At 53.7% G+C, this 21,089-nt stretch overlaps 1 protein-coding gene across 1 annotated transcript in view; it reads left to right on the forward strand.

Annotated features, from left to right (window-relative positions):
• Nucleotides 1–2,227: 2,227 nt before the first annotated feature.
• Nucleotides 2,228–21,089, forward strand: part of MAN1C1 (mannosidase alpha class 1C member 1) — a 56,775-nt gene continuing 37,913 nt past the window's right edge. Inside the window, exons 1-2 of the mRNA XM_074555731.1 lie at nucleotides 2,228–2,571; nucleotides 3,292–4,224. Coding sequence (XP_074411832.1) covers nucleotides 3,658–4,224 — 567 coding nt within the window. The 5' untranslated portion in view covers nucleotides 2,228–2,571; nucleotides 3,292–3,657. The remainder of the gene's footprint in view (nucleotides 2,572–3,291; nucleotides 4,225–21,089) is intronic.

A 21,089-nucleotide genomic window follows, 5' to 3' on the forward strand; every position in this document is an offset into this window, starting at 1 on the left:
GGAACAAGCTGGGCTGACAGAACAAGGAGCCATCTCCCTGGAGCAGCTCTGACATCCACAGCCCCGTTTGTGCCTCAGGTCTGCAGCCTGAGCTCAGAATGCTGCTGGGAACGGAGCTCCTGCTGCTGGGCTGGGGCCTGGCTGTCCCCACCCGGCCCTGCCTCACCTGTGGGGACGAGGGGATGGATCCTGGCTGTCCCCACCCGGCCCTCCCTCACCTGTGGGGACGAGGGGATGGATCCTGGCTGTCCCCACCTGGCCCTGCCTCACCTGTGGGGATGAGGGGATGGATCCTGGCTGCTCCCACCCGGCCCTGCCTCACCTGTGGGGATGAGGGGATGGATCCTGGCTGCTCCCACCTGGCCCTGCCTCACCTGTGGGGATGAGGGGATGGATCCTGGCTGCTCCCACCCGGCCCTGCCTCACCTGTGGGGATGAGGGGATGGATCCTGGCTGCTCCCACCTGGCCCTGCCTCACCTGTGTGGATGAGGGGATGGGTCCTGGCTGTCCCCACCCGGCCCTGCCTCACCTCTGGGGACAAGGGGATGGATCCTGGCTGCTCCCACCTGGCCCTGCCTCACCTGTGGGGATGAGGGGATGGATCCTGGCTGCTCCCACCTGGCTCTGCCTCACTTGGGCCAGCAAGGAGGATGGCCGGCTGTAGGCCATGGTGGCCATGGTGCCCTGTGGGCTGTGGTGCCCACAGCTCCTTCACGCTCAGCAGGCCCTGCCTCCAACCGCAGAGGGAAAAATAAGCGATTTCAAACCCAAACCATCAAGATGCAAATCTTTGGTGGCCATAGTGCCCTGTGGGCCGCGGTGACCATGGTGGTCACGGCCTGTGGTGCCCACCGCTCTCCTTCACGCTCAGCAGGCCCTGCCTCCAACCGCAGAGGGAATAATAGCAATTTCAAACCCAAACCATCAAGATGCAAATCCTTTTCGGAGGGTGGCCACCTTCAAGGTCCGCCAGGCAGGCACTGGAGCTGAAAGCATCACGATTGTTTGGGTTTATTTGACTAAACCTGCAGCAGCTGTGGAGCTGTGAGGAAGGTGAAGAGGGAGGATAGCCAGCCTGTGGTCAAGGGCAGCTCCACAATCCTGTTGTGCTGCCTTCTTTATGCCCCTCAAAGCAGTTTAAAGCAGGGAAAATGACAATTTTAGTGTGGCTCTGACTCTCAGAGATGTGGGCCCCGCAGCAATCAGCTCAGGTATCTGTCCCCTGCGGTGCTGCTTATTGTGCAGCAGGCACACACTGAGCACACAAACTGCAGATGATTTCTTTCCTTTCCTCGCAGCTCCAGCTCCTTTCCAGCCTACAAAATGTTCCCTTTTAGCTCTTCCAAGTTTAGTCACAGCCGTTCTCCGGTGGCTGCGTTTACCCTTTCCTGGGAGCCTCATCCTGCCCCCTTCCCCCATCCAGCTATTCCTGAGGGGTTCCAGATGCCTCCGGCTGTGGGTGATGCCCTTTTCTCCCTTTCATTGCTAATTCTGCAAGTGTGAGGGTGTTTTTTGTAACATTTATTAGCTGAAACTCTGATTCCTCATCTTCGCCACTGGTATGGTATTAGCTCACAGGGTCACTCAATTTACCTGGTGAGAAATTGAAGGATAAGGTGTGGATTTAACAATTTGGGATTAAGAAGTGCTTCATGGCACTTGAACGTGGGCTTGTATAAAGCAGAAAAGGGGTTCCCAAGGCACTCCAGCCCCTCTCCAAAACTCCTGCTCTTCTCCTCGTGCCAGGCAGCGAGGCAGTGCCCCCTGGGCCGTTGCACCCGCAGGGTAGGGAGCCCCTCGTGGGGGGATCTGCAGGTAAATCGGTCCGTCAGAGCCCTTACAGTGTGGGAGGATCGGAATGAGTGACAACAGCGGCATCCGGACGCACCCAGCCCTCACAGCCTCTGGAGCCGGCGCGTGCCCGCAGCCGCTTTTTAAAGTAGCGGCGCCCCCCCCTCCGCCAATCGCAGCGCGAACGGGGCGTTCCTCTCGGCCAATGGGAGGCGGTGGCTGGAGGAAAGGGGCGTGGCCAACCCTCGCCGAGCTCGAGCCGGGCGACTGTGGTAAACAAGGGGGCGGAGCCCACGGCTTCCCTGTCGCGGGCAGCAGCCAATGATCGATAGCAGGAGGGGACAACCAGCCAATAGGGCGCGAGGATGGGCAGAGCCTTGCGCGCTGATTGGCTGGCGCGGCGGCGGAGTGACCGTTGGCGGGAGGGGGCGCGGCGGGGGCGGGGCCGGGCGCTGTCGCAGTGAGCGGCGGCGCGGGCGGGGCTCCGTGCGGGCACCGGGCAGCGCTGCCCCGCCGGTCCCCGCGCCCGGCACGGGGACGGGCAAAACCCCAGCCTGGCCAGGGGCTCGCGGCAGTCAGGTGCTTCCCTCGTGCGTGCTCGGATGGGCAGCGAGAGGAGCTGTCCCCTGGAGAGCGCAGCATCTTCCCTCCCCTACTTGAGCGGGCACCCGTGAGCGCTGGCAGCAGCGAGGGGCTGCTCATCCCTTTTGGGATGAGCGGGCAGGACTGAGAAGATTTTGCTCGCTGTAGGAGCCAGAGAGGCTTGGATTAGTCCGAGGGTGAGTAAACAGCGCTGGAGGTGGGAGAGCGTCCGCCCCAGCGGGTGTGACGGCGCTCGGGGGCAGCGCTGTCCCTGCCCGCAGGAGAAGGGGCGATTTGGGCATCGCACGGAGGGGTTTAAGCCGTGTCCTGTCGGCGGGGTCTGAAAGTTGAGCTCTGTCTCTTCGGCAAGGAGAGGATTTGTGGGGGGGAATGGATAACTAGCAGGCAGAGATTTGGGAAAAATTAACCGGGATCTATTAGGCAAAACCAAACCCCGTGGATTTAATTTTTTTTTTTATTACTATTTTTTGCCTGGAGAAGCTCAGCCCGAGCCGAGCTTTCCGCATGGCTGGTTTGCAGCCCTATCGTCCCCAGCCCCGCTCGGGCGAAGGCAGCTCCTGGCAGGGAAGCGGAGCAGCCTGGTCCCTGTCTGTGTGCGCTGTCCCAGGGCACCCTGCCCCTCCTGGGGTGTCCCGGAGCACCTCCTTCTCCCCGGGGTTCTCCCCCTTGTGCCCCGGGCTGCCCCGCCAGCACAGCCCGGCATCCCGGCGCTGGATGGGAGATGGTGCAGAGCTCAGAGCTGCTCGCAGACAGTAGAGTTGATGCCAAGTCCGGACAGAGGGAACCGAACTAGTGCCGCTGGAGGGTGGGGGACCGGCCGGGGACAAAGGTTCGTCTCGCCGGCCGCATCCCCGGCGGTGCTGAGTGACCGCGCTCTTGTCTCCCCCGCCCCGCAGAAATGCTGCAGCATGAACCCACCGCTGCCTAGAGAGACGGACTCGCACCGCCCCGGCGCCGCTGCCTGAGCCAGCCCCGGAGCACCGTCCGGCCGGGAGCCCGCACCGGGAGCAGCCCAGCCCAGCCCAGCCCAGCCCAGCCCCGCTCCTCCCGGCCTCGGCGGGATGCGCTCGCCGCCGCCTTCATGCCGGCAGGGGGGACGCTGAAGCGCCGCTCCGCCCGGCCCGGAGCCACCCACGTGCGGTCCCCGCTGAAGGCGGCCGGTGCAGCCCAGGGCGGGCCCCGCTGAGCGTTCGGCCGCAGGAGGCAGCGGCGGCCCCCGGCGTGGCGGCGGGTCCCGCCCGGCGGCCGCGATCCGGTGCCCCATGGTGGTGCTGCGGAAGCTGCCGGGCATGCCGGGCTGGCCGGCGGCGCTGGGGCTGCGGCTGCCGCAGAAGTTCCTGTTCCTGCTCTTCCTCTCGGGCCTGCTCACGCTCTGCTTCGGGGCCCTGTTCCTCCTGCCCGATTCCTCCCGCTTCAAGCGCCTCTTCCTACCCCGCCGGGCCACCGCCTCCGCCTCCTCTTCATCCTCCGCCTCCTCCTCCTCAGCCTCCTCCTCCTCCACCCGCGACACCGACCTGCCCCGCAGCCCCCCCGCCGCCGCCGAGCCCCGCCACGCCAGCCCCGCGGCCCCGCGCCGCCTGCGGGAGAAGCTCCGCACGGCCGCCCGCATGGCCGGGCCGCCGGCCCGCACCGCGCCGGGCTCCCGGCAGCAGGTGCAGGGCGGCGAGAGCCGAGCCCAGCCCGCCAGCGCCGCGCCCCCGGCCCGGGAGACGCGGGCCCCGTTCCGCTTCGACTACGAGCGGTTCCGCCGGAGCCTCCGGCACCCGGTGCGAGGCGGGCGAAGCGGAGAGGACCCCGAGACCCGCGCCCGCAGGATGAAGATCAAAGAGGTGGGTGAGGAGCAGGCAGCGCTCCCGGCCAAGCGGCCGCTCAGTCCCTCCATAGCCCCCTCAGGCAGCCTCACCTCAGTGCTCACATCCCCCTCAGGCGGCCTTCACCTTGCTTCACATCCTCACGGCATCGGCTCCCCTCAGGTGTGTGTCCCCTCAGCCGTGTCCCCTCAGACCTCACCTCCCCTCACAGGTGTGTGTCCCCTCAGCCATGTCCCCTCAGCCGTGTCCCTGTCAGACCTCACCTCCCCTCAGGTGTGTGTCCCCTCAGTCCTCACCTGCCATTAGCGGCCACATCTCCCCCTCACTCAGTCCTTGCCTCCCCTCACAGCCACATCACCCTCACCACCCCTTGTCCCCTCTCACGCCCATGACCACCCTCAGTTTTCAGGGCCATGTCCACCTCAGCCCTCATGTCTGGATCCCCCTTTAATCTGCTGTCACTTCCCCTCACAGCCATGTCCCCCCTCATCTGTCACCTCCCCTCAGCCGTGTCCCCCTCCTTGCTCCCTTTCCCAAGGAGGGCGGCAGGAATTGGGGTGTCACTTTCTGGGGGAGTGTCCCTGTCACTGCCTGTGTGTCCCACACACCTCCATTCACCCGGTGTCACCGAAATTAACGAAGTGTAAATTTCAGTTCGGTTATTCACGGTTATGGGGGGAAGAAACTTGCTTGGTGGGAGATATCTTTGCTTGTGCAAGAGTCTCCATCCCTGGGGGTCAGATTTGCCCAAAAACCAGGGGATGACAGAACTTGGCTGGTGCAGGGGGATGGAGGGACGGGATGCAGGGGCTGGGGAGGAGCAGGAGGCGCTGTCCCTGCAGGTCCCTGTGGGATTTGCACTGGAATTGTCACCCTGTGAGCTGGGGGGGCTGCCAGGGCCAGGGGAGGCTTTGGCCCCGTGTCCCCAGCCTGGCACACACGTGGAGCAGGCTGTGACCCAGTTAACCGGGTTTGTGTGGGATTCCATCGTGGCTGTCACATTCCTCGCCCTGATGGATAACCGACTTGGAGGGAATTCTGCTCTGGGAAGAGGTGCCAATAAGTAAAAAGCACAGGTTTAATTAAGCAGAGTATAAATTTCCTGGGTCTGTGCTCTCGCAGAGGTGCAGGCATCCAGCGATGATGCTGGATTGAAGAGAGAATCAAGTCGGGGATAACACACCGAGGGCTTTCATCCTCTCCAACCTGCCTCTGAAAAACAATTTTTAAAGCTCCCCTCCCGCTGTCTTTGTTAGGCACTAAAACAAAGGCTGTGAATTCCAATTGCTCTGCCAGGCACAGCACGCCCAGGGGTGCTGGGTTCCTTGATGGTCCCCGGAGGGTTCCAGCCATCCTCTCCTGCTGCAGGGTGTGTGGAATGTTCCAGTGCCCAGCCCTCACGTGTGTGCCTGGCTCTCTGCCGATTCCCATCTCCAAGGTGTGCCAGGGAGCACAGCACACCCAGGAGCAACCCAGCTTCCACTCCCTGCAAACAAATCAAATTGAAAAATCAAATTTAGGGGGAAGCGAGTGGCATTCAGTCCTTCATTTGGAGTTAATTATTTTTTAAATATAGCATTATTTCAAGCTGTATGGATTCAGCCCCATCTGTTTCTAACAGCCATAATCAGTGCTGGGTAGCAGAGTTAGAGTTTTCAAGGATGAGAATCCATAAATATTAGTTTTATGCTGACAGCTAATTACTCTTCAAACAGAGCCCTTATTTCTTAAAAGTGCCTACGCTTCTATTTATTCAGAGAGAGAGAAACAAATATGGTGCTGAGATATGAGGCTGAACATGCAAAACAAGGGAGGGTGGTGCAGCCTGGGGAAGAGATAAGGTGTGTCTCTTTTTGTTAATCAAAAAGACAAGAGGAGAACAAACCAGGAAGGTTAGAAGACAAATGCTGCATAAAAAAGAAACAGATGGAGCAAAAAAAAAGAATTGCAAGGAAGAAGTGATGATACAGCCCTTGGATTAGCAGATATTGCTCACATGATGGGAGATGCCAGCAGGGCAGGTGGTGGCTGTGCTGGCTGCTCTGGTTTGCTTTTCCCTCCTTCCTCCAGAGCTTTCAGTCCTGTCACTTGCTAGAAGGAGTCCCCAGCTGTCCTTGCACTGGGAGTTTTGTTCTTTTCTCTGCCTTCCCTCAGGCCATTCTCCCAGGTCTGTAACAGGGAGGATGGGTGTGGATGGGATTTGTGGATGTTTTTCCCCCATTTGCCTGCCGGATGAAAACCAGGAGGAAAAACTGGTGCAAGACCACAGATACCCAGCCTAGAGACTGGAACTTTCTGTTTTCCACAGGACCCTCCAGTGTGAGGAATTCCAGCCAGGAATCCCAGCTGGTGTCCATCCTTTCCCAGTGCCTCTGAGCTGCTTGATCTTCAGCTAAAGAGGAGGCAGTGCCATGGCTTTCCTGTAGCCCTGCTAGACCTTCCCTGCTTGAAAACCAGAATTTAAAGTGGAAAGCCCCCATGGCCTCTCCCATTTTATTGCTGTTTGGGGCATGAGGAGCACTGGGGCTGTTGGCAGAGTGAGGAAACAGCGTGAGGCTGGGCTGACGTGTGTGTGCAGGTACCTTCACCTATAAACACAAGTCCAGGGTCAGTTAACAGTTGTTTTCTTGGAAATGAAAAAAGAGAGCAGCTGTATTGCACGGCTTTTGCTGCTGAAGGTCGTTGGTCACCTGCAGAACAGTCTGGGAGCCACTGCTGTGTGTTCCTGTGGGCAGCCCAGGCTGGGGCACTCTGACCTTTCCAGGAAAGCTGCAGAAAGCCAAATAACAAATGTGCCCATGCTGCAGGTTGGGAAATTTTGGGAGGGATTATTCATCTCTTAAGATGACCTCTGGAAAAGGTATTAGTTGTGTAATTGATCAGTCAGGCATGGCTTTGGGGATTAGCTGGTTTTTTACATGTGCCAAATACAAATCACTGATGCTCAGGGAAAAAAAAAAAAAAGAGAAGCGGTTGTAGCTGGAGAGTGACTGCAGAAATTCCACGGTGGGATTCCGTATTTATTTGCTCTCAACAATTTCCAGATCAAATTGGCTCAGGGAAAAGTCAAAATTATTTCCCCTCTAACTGCTGCCTCTGCAAACTCAGCCTCAGATGTGAGGAAATCAGAGCGTGTGGTTCCTGCCTCCCGCATCATAACCAGTAATAAAGATTGTGCTGGTGGAGCTGAGCTGACACTTTTGCTGATGATGGATGGAGCCAAACAGGCTGCTCCTTGCTGCACTCCTGGGTCTCACAGGTGGGGGAGCAGGGGGGAGACAGGGAAGAGCATTTTTTAAAGTATTTTTATACCAACCAGTGCTTAAAGACAACCACAGGAACCAGGCAGAGCAGAAAGTTCATCATGAAATACTTCCAGCTCGGTCACGGGATGTGAGAAAAACGTGAACGGAGGGAGAGATTTATTCATTTTTCTTCTCTTTTTTTGGGTGCAAAAGGCACGTTTCCATGCCTGAGGTGTGGGAATGCATCGTGCCTGAACCTGGCAGTGCCTTTTGTCCCTTTAAAATGAGGGAATGTGTCACATCCAGGCAGGGATTGTCCCCTTGGGTCTGACACCTGCGTTCATTTCCTCTGGATTAATGATACCAAAGCCTGTTTGTCTCACAGTGCAGTTCCCTTCATCCTGGCTTTTCCTGCCATCTGCACCTGTCCCTGCCTCACCTGGCTGTCCCCTGTCCCCTTCTAACACAGCTCTAGAGATGTATTTGCTCTCAGAAATCAGCCCCTGGGGCAGGGAGGCACCAACTCACACACTTATCCTGCATCACTCTGCACATCAGCAGGTGGATCAGTCTCTGGAACACAAATATCTTGACAGCTTATCACTAAAAGGTAATTAACAGGAGACAGGAATGTTATCAGGAGCTCAGCCTCTGCTGAGAGCCCCTTGGTGGTGGTTGCTGAGTTCCCTTTGTGTGGTTTTGACTATTATGACTGCAGTGAAAAAAACTGCCCATATTTGGGGCAGGGCTGGGGAAATGCTGCAGGTTCTCCTGAAAGTTTTTTACCACAGCCCTGACCCCTGGCCAGGAGAGCTCTCAGCCCTGGTGCTGCTCACCTGTGTGGGTTTGGGTGCTCTCCTGGAGCTCACAGGTGCCCTGGGTTGGGCTGTGATCACCAGTGTGCCAAAAGCAGAGCTCAGAGCAGCTCTCATGCTGAGCTGAGCTGTGAATCCCATCACTGGTCATTTCTGACCTTCTCCTTCCCACAGCCAGCAGGAAAAGCATGTCAGGCCTCTCCCTTTGCCTGCACTGTGCAACTTTGAGTGCACACATTTGCAGCAAATGCCTTTGAGTGCTGTGCTCTGGGGCTGAGCAGGCTCCAGGCCAGCCGTGAAATCCATCCCTGCTTCTGTACGTGAGCAGCGCCACGCTCAGCCCAGCTGGAAATGCTGCTGCCGTGCCCATCTCCCCTCTGAGGCACCGTCTGATCCCGTGTGCTGGGCACACGGAGACCCAGGCACTTCCAACAGGCTTGCTCTGGCTGCTGGGGGTAAGGAAACCAGTTCTCTGTAAAATATTTACTGTGGTGCAGTGGAATTATGCTCTCGAACCAGTCAGATGTGCTGTGATTGTAATTCTCTCTCCGGGGTGGAAATACCTCTGCAAGAGAGAATTTCTCTGCAGTTGGAAGCACTGGCTGGCTCCAGCCTTGCTGGAATTTTCCTTTGCTCCACACTCCTCATGCATTTATTTAGTGAACCTGTGAAAGGGGTACTGTAGTGGAAATCCCACAAATGGTGCATGCAGTGGGTTTTTGCTTCAGTGGCCTCCGGTGGATTCACGCAAACAGAATTTAGACCTGACCTGGAGCCTGTTCTAGCTGTAGGGGATACAGTTAATTGACTAAAAATGTATTTGTTCAGTCGGTGGAGTGCAGAGCACAGGAGTCTGGGCTGTGATCAGTGCTGCAGAGCTGCTTCCCTCAGTGCTACCTCAGAGCTCGCTCTGACCCAGCACTCTGGAATTTGGGAGTGCTCTGCAATTTGCAGTCATTTGCTCCTCTCTCCCCAAGTCTAGCAGCGAAAGCACTTGTTCCACAACAACTAAATTTGATGCTAGACTGGTTTCTGAACTGCCACTTAGAGCCAGCACACGGCTCCAGCACTGCAGAGCTGCGGGCGGGCGGGTGATGAGCGAGTGCTGGGCGGGGGAAATGAAATGACTTTTAGGATGCCCACAGAGATCTGTGCTGCTGGAGGAGCTGCACTCCCCTGGATGCCTGCAGGAAATGCACATCAGCTCCTGGGAACGGTCTGGGTGGGAAGATGGGCTTAGGGCAGGGGATGGAGCCTGGCTGGGAGCTGTCAGTGACATCCTGCTGGAACCGCCCTGCTCCTCCGTCAGGCTGGGGCCTGAGCACATCCAGGTCTTCAAATATTTACTGAAAAGCAGTCACCTGCGTTAAGATTCCATCTTCCCAGCCAAAATGTTTATGGAGTCATGATTAACTTTTAATCAATGATTAAATCTGCCCCTTAATGGGAGAAAGATTTTTGTGCTAAGTGTTCTTTTCTTTGGTTCTGTGTGCAAGGCTTTGCCAGATGAGGCTAATCCATCATGTTTAGTTTACTCTGTGACTCTGTTATTGTACAGATTGTTTGTCATTTTGATGTTTTTGAATACGTTCTCCGGCATTGAAAACAATTCAGATTTTAGATGGGGCAGCTGAGAGGGAGGAAGGGAAATGTACCTTAGTACTAAATGAGAGACTGACCTGAATATAAAACTGACATGCAGCTGTCAGAAGGAGAAGGCAGGAAGGAAAATTCACTCCAGTGGTGGCAAGAGGAGATCTTGGTGCTGGGAGCATTCTGATTTTTAAACTTGAGGAAGAGACTGCATTTACATTCCCCAGAAAAATACTTTTCAGTGGAAGCTGTGAGTGGATTTGGCATGAGGAGCACACGCTGCCATGATTGCTGTCTTTACTCTGGGTCCCCTGGCACTTGAGTTCATCATCTGACAGCACATTTTGGAAGGGCTCCAGCGGAGCTGTGGTGGGCAGTGGTGGCTGTGAGCTGCACATAATGTGAGGGCTTTGTGCACGGTGCACCCAGAGCATGGCAGGAGGCACAGCAGCACCCTGGAAGCTGTGCTGCAGGACTGGATAATAAACATCCCCATTTATGGGCCAGGAGGGCACTCGTGTGTGCCCTGGCTGAGGGGCAGAGCAGCCTCTGGGAGTTACACAGGACACTCTGTGCTCTGTTCCTGAGGGCACAGCCGTGGTGGCACCTCTGTGGAACGGGCACACGCTGCTCAGTCCCTGATCCAGCAGGAAAATGTGCAGGAGGACACTGGAGCGTGAGTAAAGCACGAGGCTGCACTAAGCTGAAGTGACTGCTGTGCTTCCCTTCTGCATCTCCTGCTGCCGACGGCAGAGCTGCAGAGTGCCCTGTGGGAGTGAGTGTGGAGCCCAAGGAGGGATCTCGGCGGGTTTGGAAAGGGCAATTGTGTTCCTGAGGCTCTTTCCCTGGGCTGGGAGGTAGCAGGGTGCAGCTTTCTAGGAATGTGTGCTGGAACCTCCTTAGAGCCATCGGGCAGCCTGGGGCTCCCCATCCCTGTGTCCCCTGTGTGAGCCCCGGGCCCCATCCTGATCCTGGCGCCTGTTCCTCAGTGCAGCAGCAGGAGCCCTGCACTGACCCCTCCTCATGGGGCTCCCTGGGGGTCTCCCCTGCTGCAGCTTGCGCTGAACTCTGGTTTCTGTGTGACCTCTCCCCTCTGTCAGAGCCAATTGCAGTTTGCAGCTCAGGAGGTACCGGGGAGGACGGGCAGGCGACGGCGGAGCAGCAAACGGTCCCTGGGTTCATTTGAGCTAATTGTTCTAAAGGCTGGGATTGAGTGGGAGCCAGGAGCTCATTAGTTCTAATCTGGCCTCCAATACTTGCCTTGCGTGGCCCTGGAGCTGTTGTTAGATCTCCTCTCTGAGATGTTGCAAGAATAAGGCTGTGAGGAATATTATAAAGAATATGAAATGCAGGAGATGGAGAAATCCTGCCGCATCTCGTGCCAGCAGCACTAGCACAGGAGGATGATATACAGTGAGTGTTCCTCCTAGAGAGTGTCCCTTCCCTTCCCTTCCCTTCCCTTCAGAGGCCCTCGCTGACAGAGCTCCTGCTGATTTATGGAGCAGGATGGCTCTGCAGCCTGTCTGTGCTGAGAATTGGAGCCGTGTTAGCAGCGTCTGAGCAGCCGTGTTTAAAGCTGGGCTCTTGCTCTAATTGTGTTAACATGATTTCCCTGGGCAGGGAGGGAAGTGCAGAACCGTGTACTTTGAGAAGTAACAAAGGATAATTGTGGAATAATCGCGTTTCATCCATCCTGAAACCCTCCTGCTGCCCGGGTTAGCCAGCAAGATCTAATACAAATAAAATACTTCCAGTGGAAAAGGACATTTCTGGCTCTCCTTCCACATGAGCCTCGTTTTTCTCTGGAGTTTTCTAGGAAGGACACGTATTTACATTGGAATGCAGCACTGATGAACCCAAACAAACCCTTGGCTGATTTCTGGTGCTGTTTTGGCTTTCCTGAAGGCCTTTCTCCAGCACCAAGACCATGTCAGGATTGCTGAACCACTGTGACTGTGTTTGATTATCTTATCTCTCAGAGGTTTGTGCTGCTGAGCCCAAACAACCAGAACACCACTGCTGCTGGCTGTGGCTCTGCCCACCCTCGCTGGCAACTGCACAGCAAAATAATTCAAAAGGTTGGCGTAGGACAAAGCCATAGGCAGCTCTCTTCTCTTGGTTCTTTCATTTCTGGCTTTCAAAGGCTGAAATCAAGGTTTGAGCTGAGTGTTAGGGTGAGGTTTGGTGAGTGGAGCTCGTTCCTTAGGCCTGAGCGTTCTGTGGGTGCCACTTGTGCACTGACGTGGAGTCTGGGGGCAAGGAGCTGCCTCCAGTTCTGATGTTATTTCTGCAGTTTATTACCCTGATGCCCGAAGCTGCCGTTCCCTGCTGTATTCTGTCAGCAGCCCATTAGTCAGAGCAGTGTGATGGCAGTGCTGGAGCAGTGCCAGGGCCCAGCCTTGATCCCTCTGGGGATGGGAGGTGAGGCCCAGGCCCCTCCATCCTGCCAGCTGAATCCTAACATTGTTCTCACACCAACCCCACCAACCTCATTTTCATCAGGGATCCGGTGTTTGTGACCTGCTTTGTGGTGATTTATTGTGGGCTCTGGGGCTCTTGGAAGGGTTTTTCAGCCTCTGGCTAATAAATTTGCTACTGTGGTCCAAGGATTTCTTGCACCACTTTTGTGAGGTGACAGCTCTGACACGTGGCTCTAGGAAGGCTCTCAGTGAGTTTCTCGTGTCTGTTATTAGCTATTACCTGTGATAAATTATTGGACTAATCTCAGCTGACTACTTAATACTTGAGAATTGCTCTGTTCCTCTCTTCAGAAGTTCCAATCACGAGGAACTCTGGAAAAGGGAGAGGACAGCAGTGCTCCAATCTGTCCCTCTGAGCAAGGACTACAAAGACAGATGGGGAGCAGGTGAACCAGCAAGAAATCATTAAACTAAACTCATCCTCCCAGATCTCTCCTGCTAAGCCATCCAAGTGTGAGATGAAGCACAAGGTGTGCTGGCAGTCCTCAGCCTCCCTCTTTCTCCTGTTCCAGCATTTGGACTGAGACAAAGGCAGTTTCCAAACAGATGTTCCTCCTGCTCCCTGAATCCGTTCTCACAGCGCAGAACAGGAGCGGTGCAGGATGACTCTTGGCCTGTATTTACATTTTTTCTTTTCCTTCTCCCTTCCCTTCAGCTCTCCCATCTGCTTGTGCTGTGTTTTGGGCCCCTGAGCCATCCATGTGTCAGCAGCAATTCACACCTTGTGGGTGCAGGGGAGAGGCAGCTCAGCTGCTGGTTCTGGGCTGGGGAGCTGAGTTCTGGGGGAGCTGGCACGGGGCTGCTCCTTTAGTCTGTGCCAGCTGTGCTGGGTGTAGGGCTGAGCCTCACTCTGTGTCTCTGGGGATGCTTTGGGAGCCTTCCCTTGGCTGTGCTGGTGCTCTGGTGCACCCACCCTGATTTCCATCGCACCCAGGACGGGCAGGGAGCTCACAAATCCTCTCCTCTGCTGCCCTGCCTGGCCATGGCTCCCTGGCAAATCTGCACTCAGGAGCTCTGGAGCCTGTGTGCTCTGCCCACCCCTCCAAGGATTCTGCCATCCTCCCCCAGCCAAGGCTCAGCAGTACAAAGCCTCTCCTCTCCTCTCCTCTCCTCTCCTCTCCTCTCCTCTCCTCTCCTCTCCTCTCCTCTCCTCTCCTCTCCTCTCCTCTCCTCTCCTCTCCTCTCCTCTCCTCTCCTCTCCTCTCCTCTCCTCTCCTCTCCTCTCCTCTCCTCTCCTCTCCTCTCCTCTCCTCTCCTCTCCTCTCCTCTCCTCTCCTCTCCTCTCCTCTCCTCTCCTCTCCTCTCCTCTCCTCTCCTCTCCTCTCCTCTCCTCTCCTCTCCTCTCCTCTCCTCTCCTCTCCTCTCCTCTCCTCTCCTCTCCTCTCCTCTCCTCTCCTCTCCTCTCCTCTCCTCTCCTCTCCTCGTTTTGTTTCTTTTCGTTATTGATCTGTTTGACATTTGTCCTACAGCCTGTCAAACAGACAGGCCCAATATGTTCTAGAGACTTGGGTTTTCTTTTTTTATTTTCCTTGAAAAGGAAAAGCAAAATATTTCCACACCTTTTTCCTTTCCTTTCTTCTCCTTGCAGCGTTTTGAGTTACTTATGGCTACAGCTCCTTTTGAGCATCCCCTTGGGCTGTGGCTCTCCAGAAATGAGAATTCTGTGCAGATGGTATCTGTAGGGAAAAGGGAAAAAAACCTTCCCTTGCCATAATGCAGGTCTGTAAAAACAATCCTGTGTTTGTGTTTCCATCCACCTTCCCATGCAGCGTGGGGGGATCCTGGGCAGGAGCTGATGGATCCTGCCTGCTCAGCTCTTGCTGGTGCTCCCCTGGAATGCTGGGCGCTTTCAAGGAGAATTTGTAGTCTGTGTGTCATTAGGCATTTACAAAGCCCTGTGCTGTACATGCTTGGAGGGAAGCAGCTGAAATGGAAGAGCCCTCAAGGCAGCCTGCAGGAATGAGACAGTGCCCAAAATCTTGAGAGCTCAGGGAATTCCCTGTGTGGTTTGTGCTGCAGGCTCCAAGCCCAGGAGGGGACTCGGAGGTGACATTTGAAGGAGCATCATTACTAGGGAAGTAATTTTTCCCCACTTTTCTTTCCTTAAAGCTGGAATGCAATAGTAGTCGCTAAGAAAAGCCAGACTGTCCAGCCTGGAGTGAAATGAAATTGAAGAAATGCAAAGAGCAGTGTCACCCAATGGGTGCTGGTGGCTTTGTGCTCCTCCTGCTGTCCCGTCAGGAGCTGTGTTTGACCCTCAGGTTCAACAGGGCCAGCTCCTGCCATCTCCCTGCACCGGTGACAGCAGTGCCTGACAAGCCAGGACACAAGGAGTATTTATTGTGTTTATTATACTGTGCAGTGCCAGCCTGGCTGTGCTCTGCAATATCCCGACTCTGATCAGCCCTAGGGGCTCACAGAGAACACGAAACTGAGGTGTCAGGGTGGCCAGGAACACAAATTCCTTTTGTTCCCATCAGAATTTTCCCCAGGCTTTGATTCTGGCAAGCAAAGGAAGAGGAGGCTGCAGTTTCCCTGATCTCTCCACTAAATCACCCCGTGCTTTGGTCTAGACTTGCAAATTTGTTCTCAAAACCATTGTCAGCCTCTTCCAGGCCAGCATCTCATTACAGAGCTAACTGCAAAATCAACTGCTCTTGCTGACATGTTTCCTGATTTAGATGCAGCTGGATCCAGCTGGGGTTTAGTGCCTCAGATAGCCTGAGAAGGGTTTTATTTTTTTCCCCCTCTTGACACGGTTAAATCTAGTTGCATTAGGAATTTAATTAGGTGTTAGTTTAATTGTGGTTTGAGCTGTTTTCTCCCATTCAGCTTTCCTAGCAGGGACTGACTCTTGAGTTCTATTTCTGTCCTTGCCACTAACACTGACAACCTTGGGCTGCTCTGTGCTGGGCTTTTTTCTGTGCTCCCAGTGCTTTTTTCTGTCCTCCCAGTGCTTCTTGTCCTGCTTTTCCCTGATTGTGCTGGGCAGGGAGTGCTTGGCTCTGCAGGTCTGTGCTGGAGAACTCACCTCGACCTGGCTGCTTGGGAACAGCAAGGAGAGCTTCAAACTTATTTTTTTTTTATATTTTGACTTGCTGGAAGGTGATTTCTTCAATTCCTAAAGAATTCCCCCATTGTTCCAGTGATGGAGATCAGTTTTCTGAGCAATGTCTTTGGCTGCTGTGCAAGAGAGGGTGAGCTGTGGTAGCAGCTGATGGCAGAAAAATCCACCCATGCAGCTTTGGGAAGGAGTTTGCCAGAAAGAAATCAAAGAAAGCAAAGCCCCACTCACCTGTTGCTGGAATTGCTCCCTTACATTTTTTTCCAGGTAAAGCTGCCTGTAGCAAGCAATTCCTCTATCTGCCATCTCCCCCTGAGCTCTCAGCTGATGTGTTTGCAGGCAGGAGCTGACAGGGGTGGAAATTTTGGGTGAGGATCCTCCAGGAAGAGTGGAGCCCCAGGAAGGAGGAGTTCTGTGCCCAGGCTGCTGCTTTGGGTGTGAAAAATGAACCTTTATCTTGTGTATAAGGAGAACCTGATGGGCCAAGTGAGCTCAGGCTCAGTGTCCAGTTCCCTCTGGGTATTGCTGTGTCCAGTTCCCTCTGGGCATTGCTGTGTCCAGTTCCCTCTGGGTGTTTCTGTGTCCAGTTCCCTCTGGGTGTTTCTGTGTCCAGTTCCCTCTGGACATTGCTGTGTCCAGTTCCCTCTGGACATTGCTGTGTCCAGTTCCCTCTGGGTGTATTTCTGTGTCCAGTTCCCTCTGGACATTGCTGTGTCCAGTTCCCTCTGGGTGTATTTCTGTGTCCAGTTCCCTCTGGACATTGCTGTGTCCAATTCCTTCTGGGTGTTTCTGTGTCCAGTTCCCTCTGGATATTTCTGTGTGTCCAGTTCCCTCTGGACATTGCTGTGTCCAATTCCCTCTGGACATTGCTGTGTCCAGTCCCTCTGGATATTTCTGTGTGTCCAGTTCCCTCTGGGTATTTCTGTGTGTCCAGTTCCCTCTGGACATTGCTGTGTCCAGTTCCCTCTGGACATTGCTGTGTCCAGTTCCCTCTGGGCATTTCTGTGTCCAGTTCCCTCTGGACGTTTCTGTGTCCAGTTCCCTCTGGGCATTTCTGTGTCCAGTTCCCTCTGGGCATTTCTGTGTCCAGTTCCCTCTGGGCGTTTCTGTGTCCAGTTCCCTCTGGACATTGCTGTGTCCAATTCCCTCTGGGTGTTTCTGTGTCCAGTTCCCTCTGGATATTTCTGTGTGTCCAGTTCCCTCTGGACGTTTCTGTGTCCAGTTCCCTCTGGACATTGCTGTGTCCAGTTTCCTCTGGTGTATTTCTGTGTCCAGTTCCCTCTGGATATTTCTGTGTGTCCAGTTCCCTCTGGACATTGCTGTGTCCAGTCCCCTCTGGGTATTTCTGTGTGTCCAGTTCCCTCTGGACATTGCTGTGTCCAGTCCCCTGTGGATATTTCCCCCCTGCCCAGTCTCTCTGTTTTATCTGGAGGAGCTGAGGAGCAGTGGAAGCTGCCCAGAGGATGTGTCAGAGTCACCATAGGAGAGGAAAGAGCTGGAGCTGGGTTTGTGCTCTCCTGGCTTTCCTGGGGAGTGACAGGCCCAGGTTTTACCCCTTGGCCATCAGTTAAAGGGATGAGTTTGATTTAAAGTGGGAGGAGAGAGGGGATGTTGGATTACCACGTTGTTTGAGGGCCCATTCAGTGGAAATCTCTGCAGTTCCTGAGTGCTCCATCCCAGCAGGACCGAACGTGGCTGCTGGAAAACAGGCAGGTTAGCCAGGGTGCCTTTAAACTGCTGGAGTTGCTGTTGGGATCTATTGGATTTCCTGTAATCTTTAATTATGAGGTGTAATTGCTTTAGGATGGATTATCAGTGTTGGTGTCCATCTGCAGGAGTTGCCTGGTAACGTCCCTGGGGCTGCAGCTCCTCCTGCTCTGCACTCCCAGGCTTTTAGAGGCAGCCCTGGCTATCAGTGTCTGCCTAAATGGAACATCTCCATGCTCTGGAGTGAGCACACAGCCTTTTTGTTATCATTTTGCTGTTACATAAAAGCATTACCGGGGACACGGGCCCGGAGAAGAAACCTGAGAAGTTGCTCAGCTTTCTATTAAAGGTTTTCAAATGAATTCCAGCCTTTTTATAGCATTCTGCCCTGCTGTTTGCCTGGGTATTTATATCTCCATGTGCAGCAACACAAAATAAACATGATGCTGTTTCATTACCTTTTCAGCAGATCCTGAATTATACAGCTTTATGCAAGTTTGATAAGGGAAAAGCGCATCCATTATTCCAAACAGAAATGAGTTATCCCGATGTGTTCAGGCAGACTTCTTCCTGCAAGACTGACAGTTCCTCTTTTCCTTTCTTTCTTCTCATCTGGCAAATCGTGTTTTATACAGGAGGGGGAAATAAATGTCATTATTGCAGCTTAAAGACCCAAAGTGGCACAGGGTAACCATGGGACAAGGAGGTTAAAGGTGGGAAAGAACTGGTCCTGCTTTGGAAACTGTCAGCACAAATAATCTGCTCCAGCTGCAGGAAAAGGAAGAGAGATGGGAAAAAACAAGTTAGGAATACAATGGAGAAAGAAATATTGAGATTACGCTCACCCCCCTGCCCTCCTTTTTTTCCTAACTCAAACTGGGTATTTCTTTGATATTTTCTAGGGGAGTGTTTGAAGGGAAGTTGGAGGAAGGAGGCTGAGGAGCCACGGAAGTGGTTATCTTGTGTAGATAATGGCTTTGTGCAATGTTCCTTGGAAGTGCTTGAAAGGGGCTCATTGGTTGGTATATTTAGATTTCATCTTTTAAGCATTTACTAATTATCCCAGTCTAGATGGATAAAACTAATCAAATAGCTGTTTGGGAATGCTCTGCCTTTGGAAATCTTCCCTGTTGACAAAAGGAGGGCAAGTGATGGTGGGGGGAGCTTTTTGTTCTTTTCTTCCCCTCTCTTCTCTCTGCTTTTTGCAAGTTCATAAACCCAGAGATTTGGAGTGGTTTAGATATTAAATGTGCTAAAGATTTGCACATCTCTTCAAAGTGAAAACACTTTCTTGGTCAAGTTTTTATCCCGAGACCCATTTCCTCATTACCTGGATCACAGCATCCCTAAATGCTTTTTGTTCTGCTGGAGCCTCTATGAAACAGATGGGCTTGAAAGCCAGGCCCCTTTTGGGTTTGGATGGAGCAAAGCACAGGAAAAGATGGGGATCTAAGGGGTGAAAATGATAGTGCAGGTTTTCAGAGGTCAGTTTTTTGTCATTTCTAATTGATTTTAATACAGGCTTGTCTGTCTGGGCAGCTGAAACTCCAAAGTAACAAGTGACTTGCAGGTGAAAGGAAAGAGAGAGCAATCTGACAAATTAACTTATAAATTTGGAAGTCTCTGCTATAAATCAGTTGAGACCCAGAGTGCTTAGAATACCGGGCCCAAATAGATAATTGTCTGTTAGGTGGCAGATGGCTCAGTGGTGAGAACAAAATCTGAAATTATGGATCTATTTCCATAATTTTTGTGGTTCCAGTGCCATTTTTCAAATGCGAAATGGCACAGTGTTAACACTGATGTATTGTAACGTGTCAGGACCAGAATTCATAAAATATTCACTTCTAATCCTGGTGGCTCATCAGAAATGAGCCTGGAACACACACATTCCCCATCCTCCTGCATCCATCCCTTCCCTTCCAGGCTGGAATTTGGAATCTCTGGGAATGTGGAGCCCCCACTTTCAGGACTGTGCTGCATCCCCCCAGTGCTTTGGAAGCCAAATTTGGGCTGGAGAGGCAGCTGCAGGCAGCCAGAAGAGGCAGAGTGGTGCAGATGCTGTTTTGGCTCTTCACCTTTTCCAGTTGCTGCTTTTTGGAGCCATCACTGGAGAGAGGGAAGCTTTGGGGTGCTGGCAGATGGGAAGCTGCCCCGTTCTGCATGCTGCCTCCCAAATCTGCAGGGTTCCAAGGCACCGTGTGCTTCACCCAGAGGCAGCGCTGCCATCCCCTGAGCAGAGGCAGAGTTTGGGCAGGAATCTGTGCTGGGGAGTTTCTCTCAGCAGTGTGGCACAGGCAGCTGAAATGGCTGAGGAGGCAGGGGAGGGGTGCAGGTGTTGGCTCCATCCTGGGGGGCGTGGGGCCCTTTGGGGAGCCTCAGGCTTGATGAGGAGATAGAAAATGAGATTTTCCCTGTAGATGTGGCTGATGGAGGCTGAAGGGATAAATGAGCCTTGCTTGCTCGTATCCTATGCAAGCTGTAACAGCTCCAGAGCTCAGCCCCAAGGGCACTGGGTGCCAGAAGCCAGCTCGCTCTCAGACCAAGGCCACGGGTCAGCCCCTAGCAAGCAGGGAATATTCAGCTCTTAGTGATCAGGCAGCTCTTGTGATTTCAGCTTTGCTTGCTAGGTAGCTTTTCCTTGGCCTAAGGCTCCAGCAGACGGTAGAGAGAGGAGAAGCAGAAGATGCTGGCTGTTCCACGAGTATGGCTTTATTGTAGGGTCCGTGAAGGGTCTCAGCTCTTCTTCTTCCCAGTTAGTAGGGGTACAGTGTGCTACTGTTATACCCTTGGCCCGGATCCAATCCTGACCAATGGCAAAGGTGTTAGAGTGACCATAAGTGACCAATAGTAGGGTTTAACACAATATTGCCTTCCATGGCTATAGGGATAAGGTACAAGGCGGATGTCCCTGGAGACAGGAAACTTCTTTGCCGCTGTGTCAGCATTCTATTCTCCAAGGGGCCCTGGCTAAACCTGAGGGGTTTACTACAAAGGGAGGCCTGGGTGGTTTCCATGCCCTCCCTGGGATGGGGGTGTCTGCAGGCACCCCCAGGGAGCTGTGCCCTGGTCCTTCTGCACTGCAGGGGTTAAAGAAGTTGAGGGAAGGAAATAACTTAAAATTTCATACTCAGCTTAAAATGCAGCTGACTCAGGGTTACAGCATTAGGAGTTTTAGGGAAGAAAACAGAATCATTTCCACATCCTGTGCATGTCCAGGCTCCCTGTGTGCCAGGAGGGTGGGTGCCCATCCTCACCCTGACTGAGGGGCCTGGCAGGTTCCTTGTGGTGCTGCTGGCTGTGGGAATGCTGGACAGACACCATCCTCCCTGCTGCCAGCTCCAGCAGCAGGCTCTGACACACAGAATTGCTCTGCATTGCCCAGGGAGAGGCCAGAGCTCCTCACAGATCCACCCTGGTGTGTTCATGGAGAATGAGAGCTTCCCATTTAGAACCTGCTGCCACTGGGGAAAAAAAAAACCAACAAAACAAAAAGGGATTTGGCAAAAATAAAGCAAGCACCCCGAGTCATATGCCTGGGACATGTCTGAGTGCATTTTGTGGAGGGTTTCTCCCCCTCCCTGGGTCATTATTTAGTTCTCCACTGACTAATTCATCCCACACTGAGTTTTTAAACCCCAAATTGCCTTTATTTGTTTGTCCAGCATTCCATCTCCTGGTGCTGTTGGAGCCCGAGTGTTAACAATCAGTTCAGCAAATGTTTATCCTCCTCCATCTGAGCAGCTCCAGGAAACTTTACTTTGGAAGCTTGGTGTTTAAAAAGGAGGGGGAATCTGGGGATGTGGCTTTGTGCTAATTAAGGAGGATTCTGCCAGGGGCTTGTGATGCTGGGTTTGTGAAACACACAGCTGGAGGGGAGAGTGAGAGCTGAGATGGCAGGAGGAATTTCAGGAGGAATTTCAGACCAACCTGTGATTCTGATCCTGAAACAGAGCCCTGCTGCAGACACGGGACAGGA

This window comes from Zonotrichia albicollis, chromosome 20 (assembly GCF_047830755.1).
Source record: "Zonotrichia albicollis isolate bZonAlb1 chromosome 20, bZonAlb1.hap1, whole genome shotgun sequence".
NCBI lineage: Eukaryota > Metazoa > Chordata > Aves > Passeriformes > Passerellidae > Zonotrichia > Zonotrichia albicollis.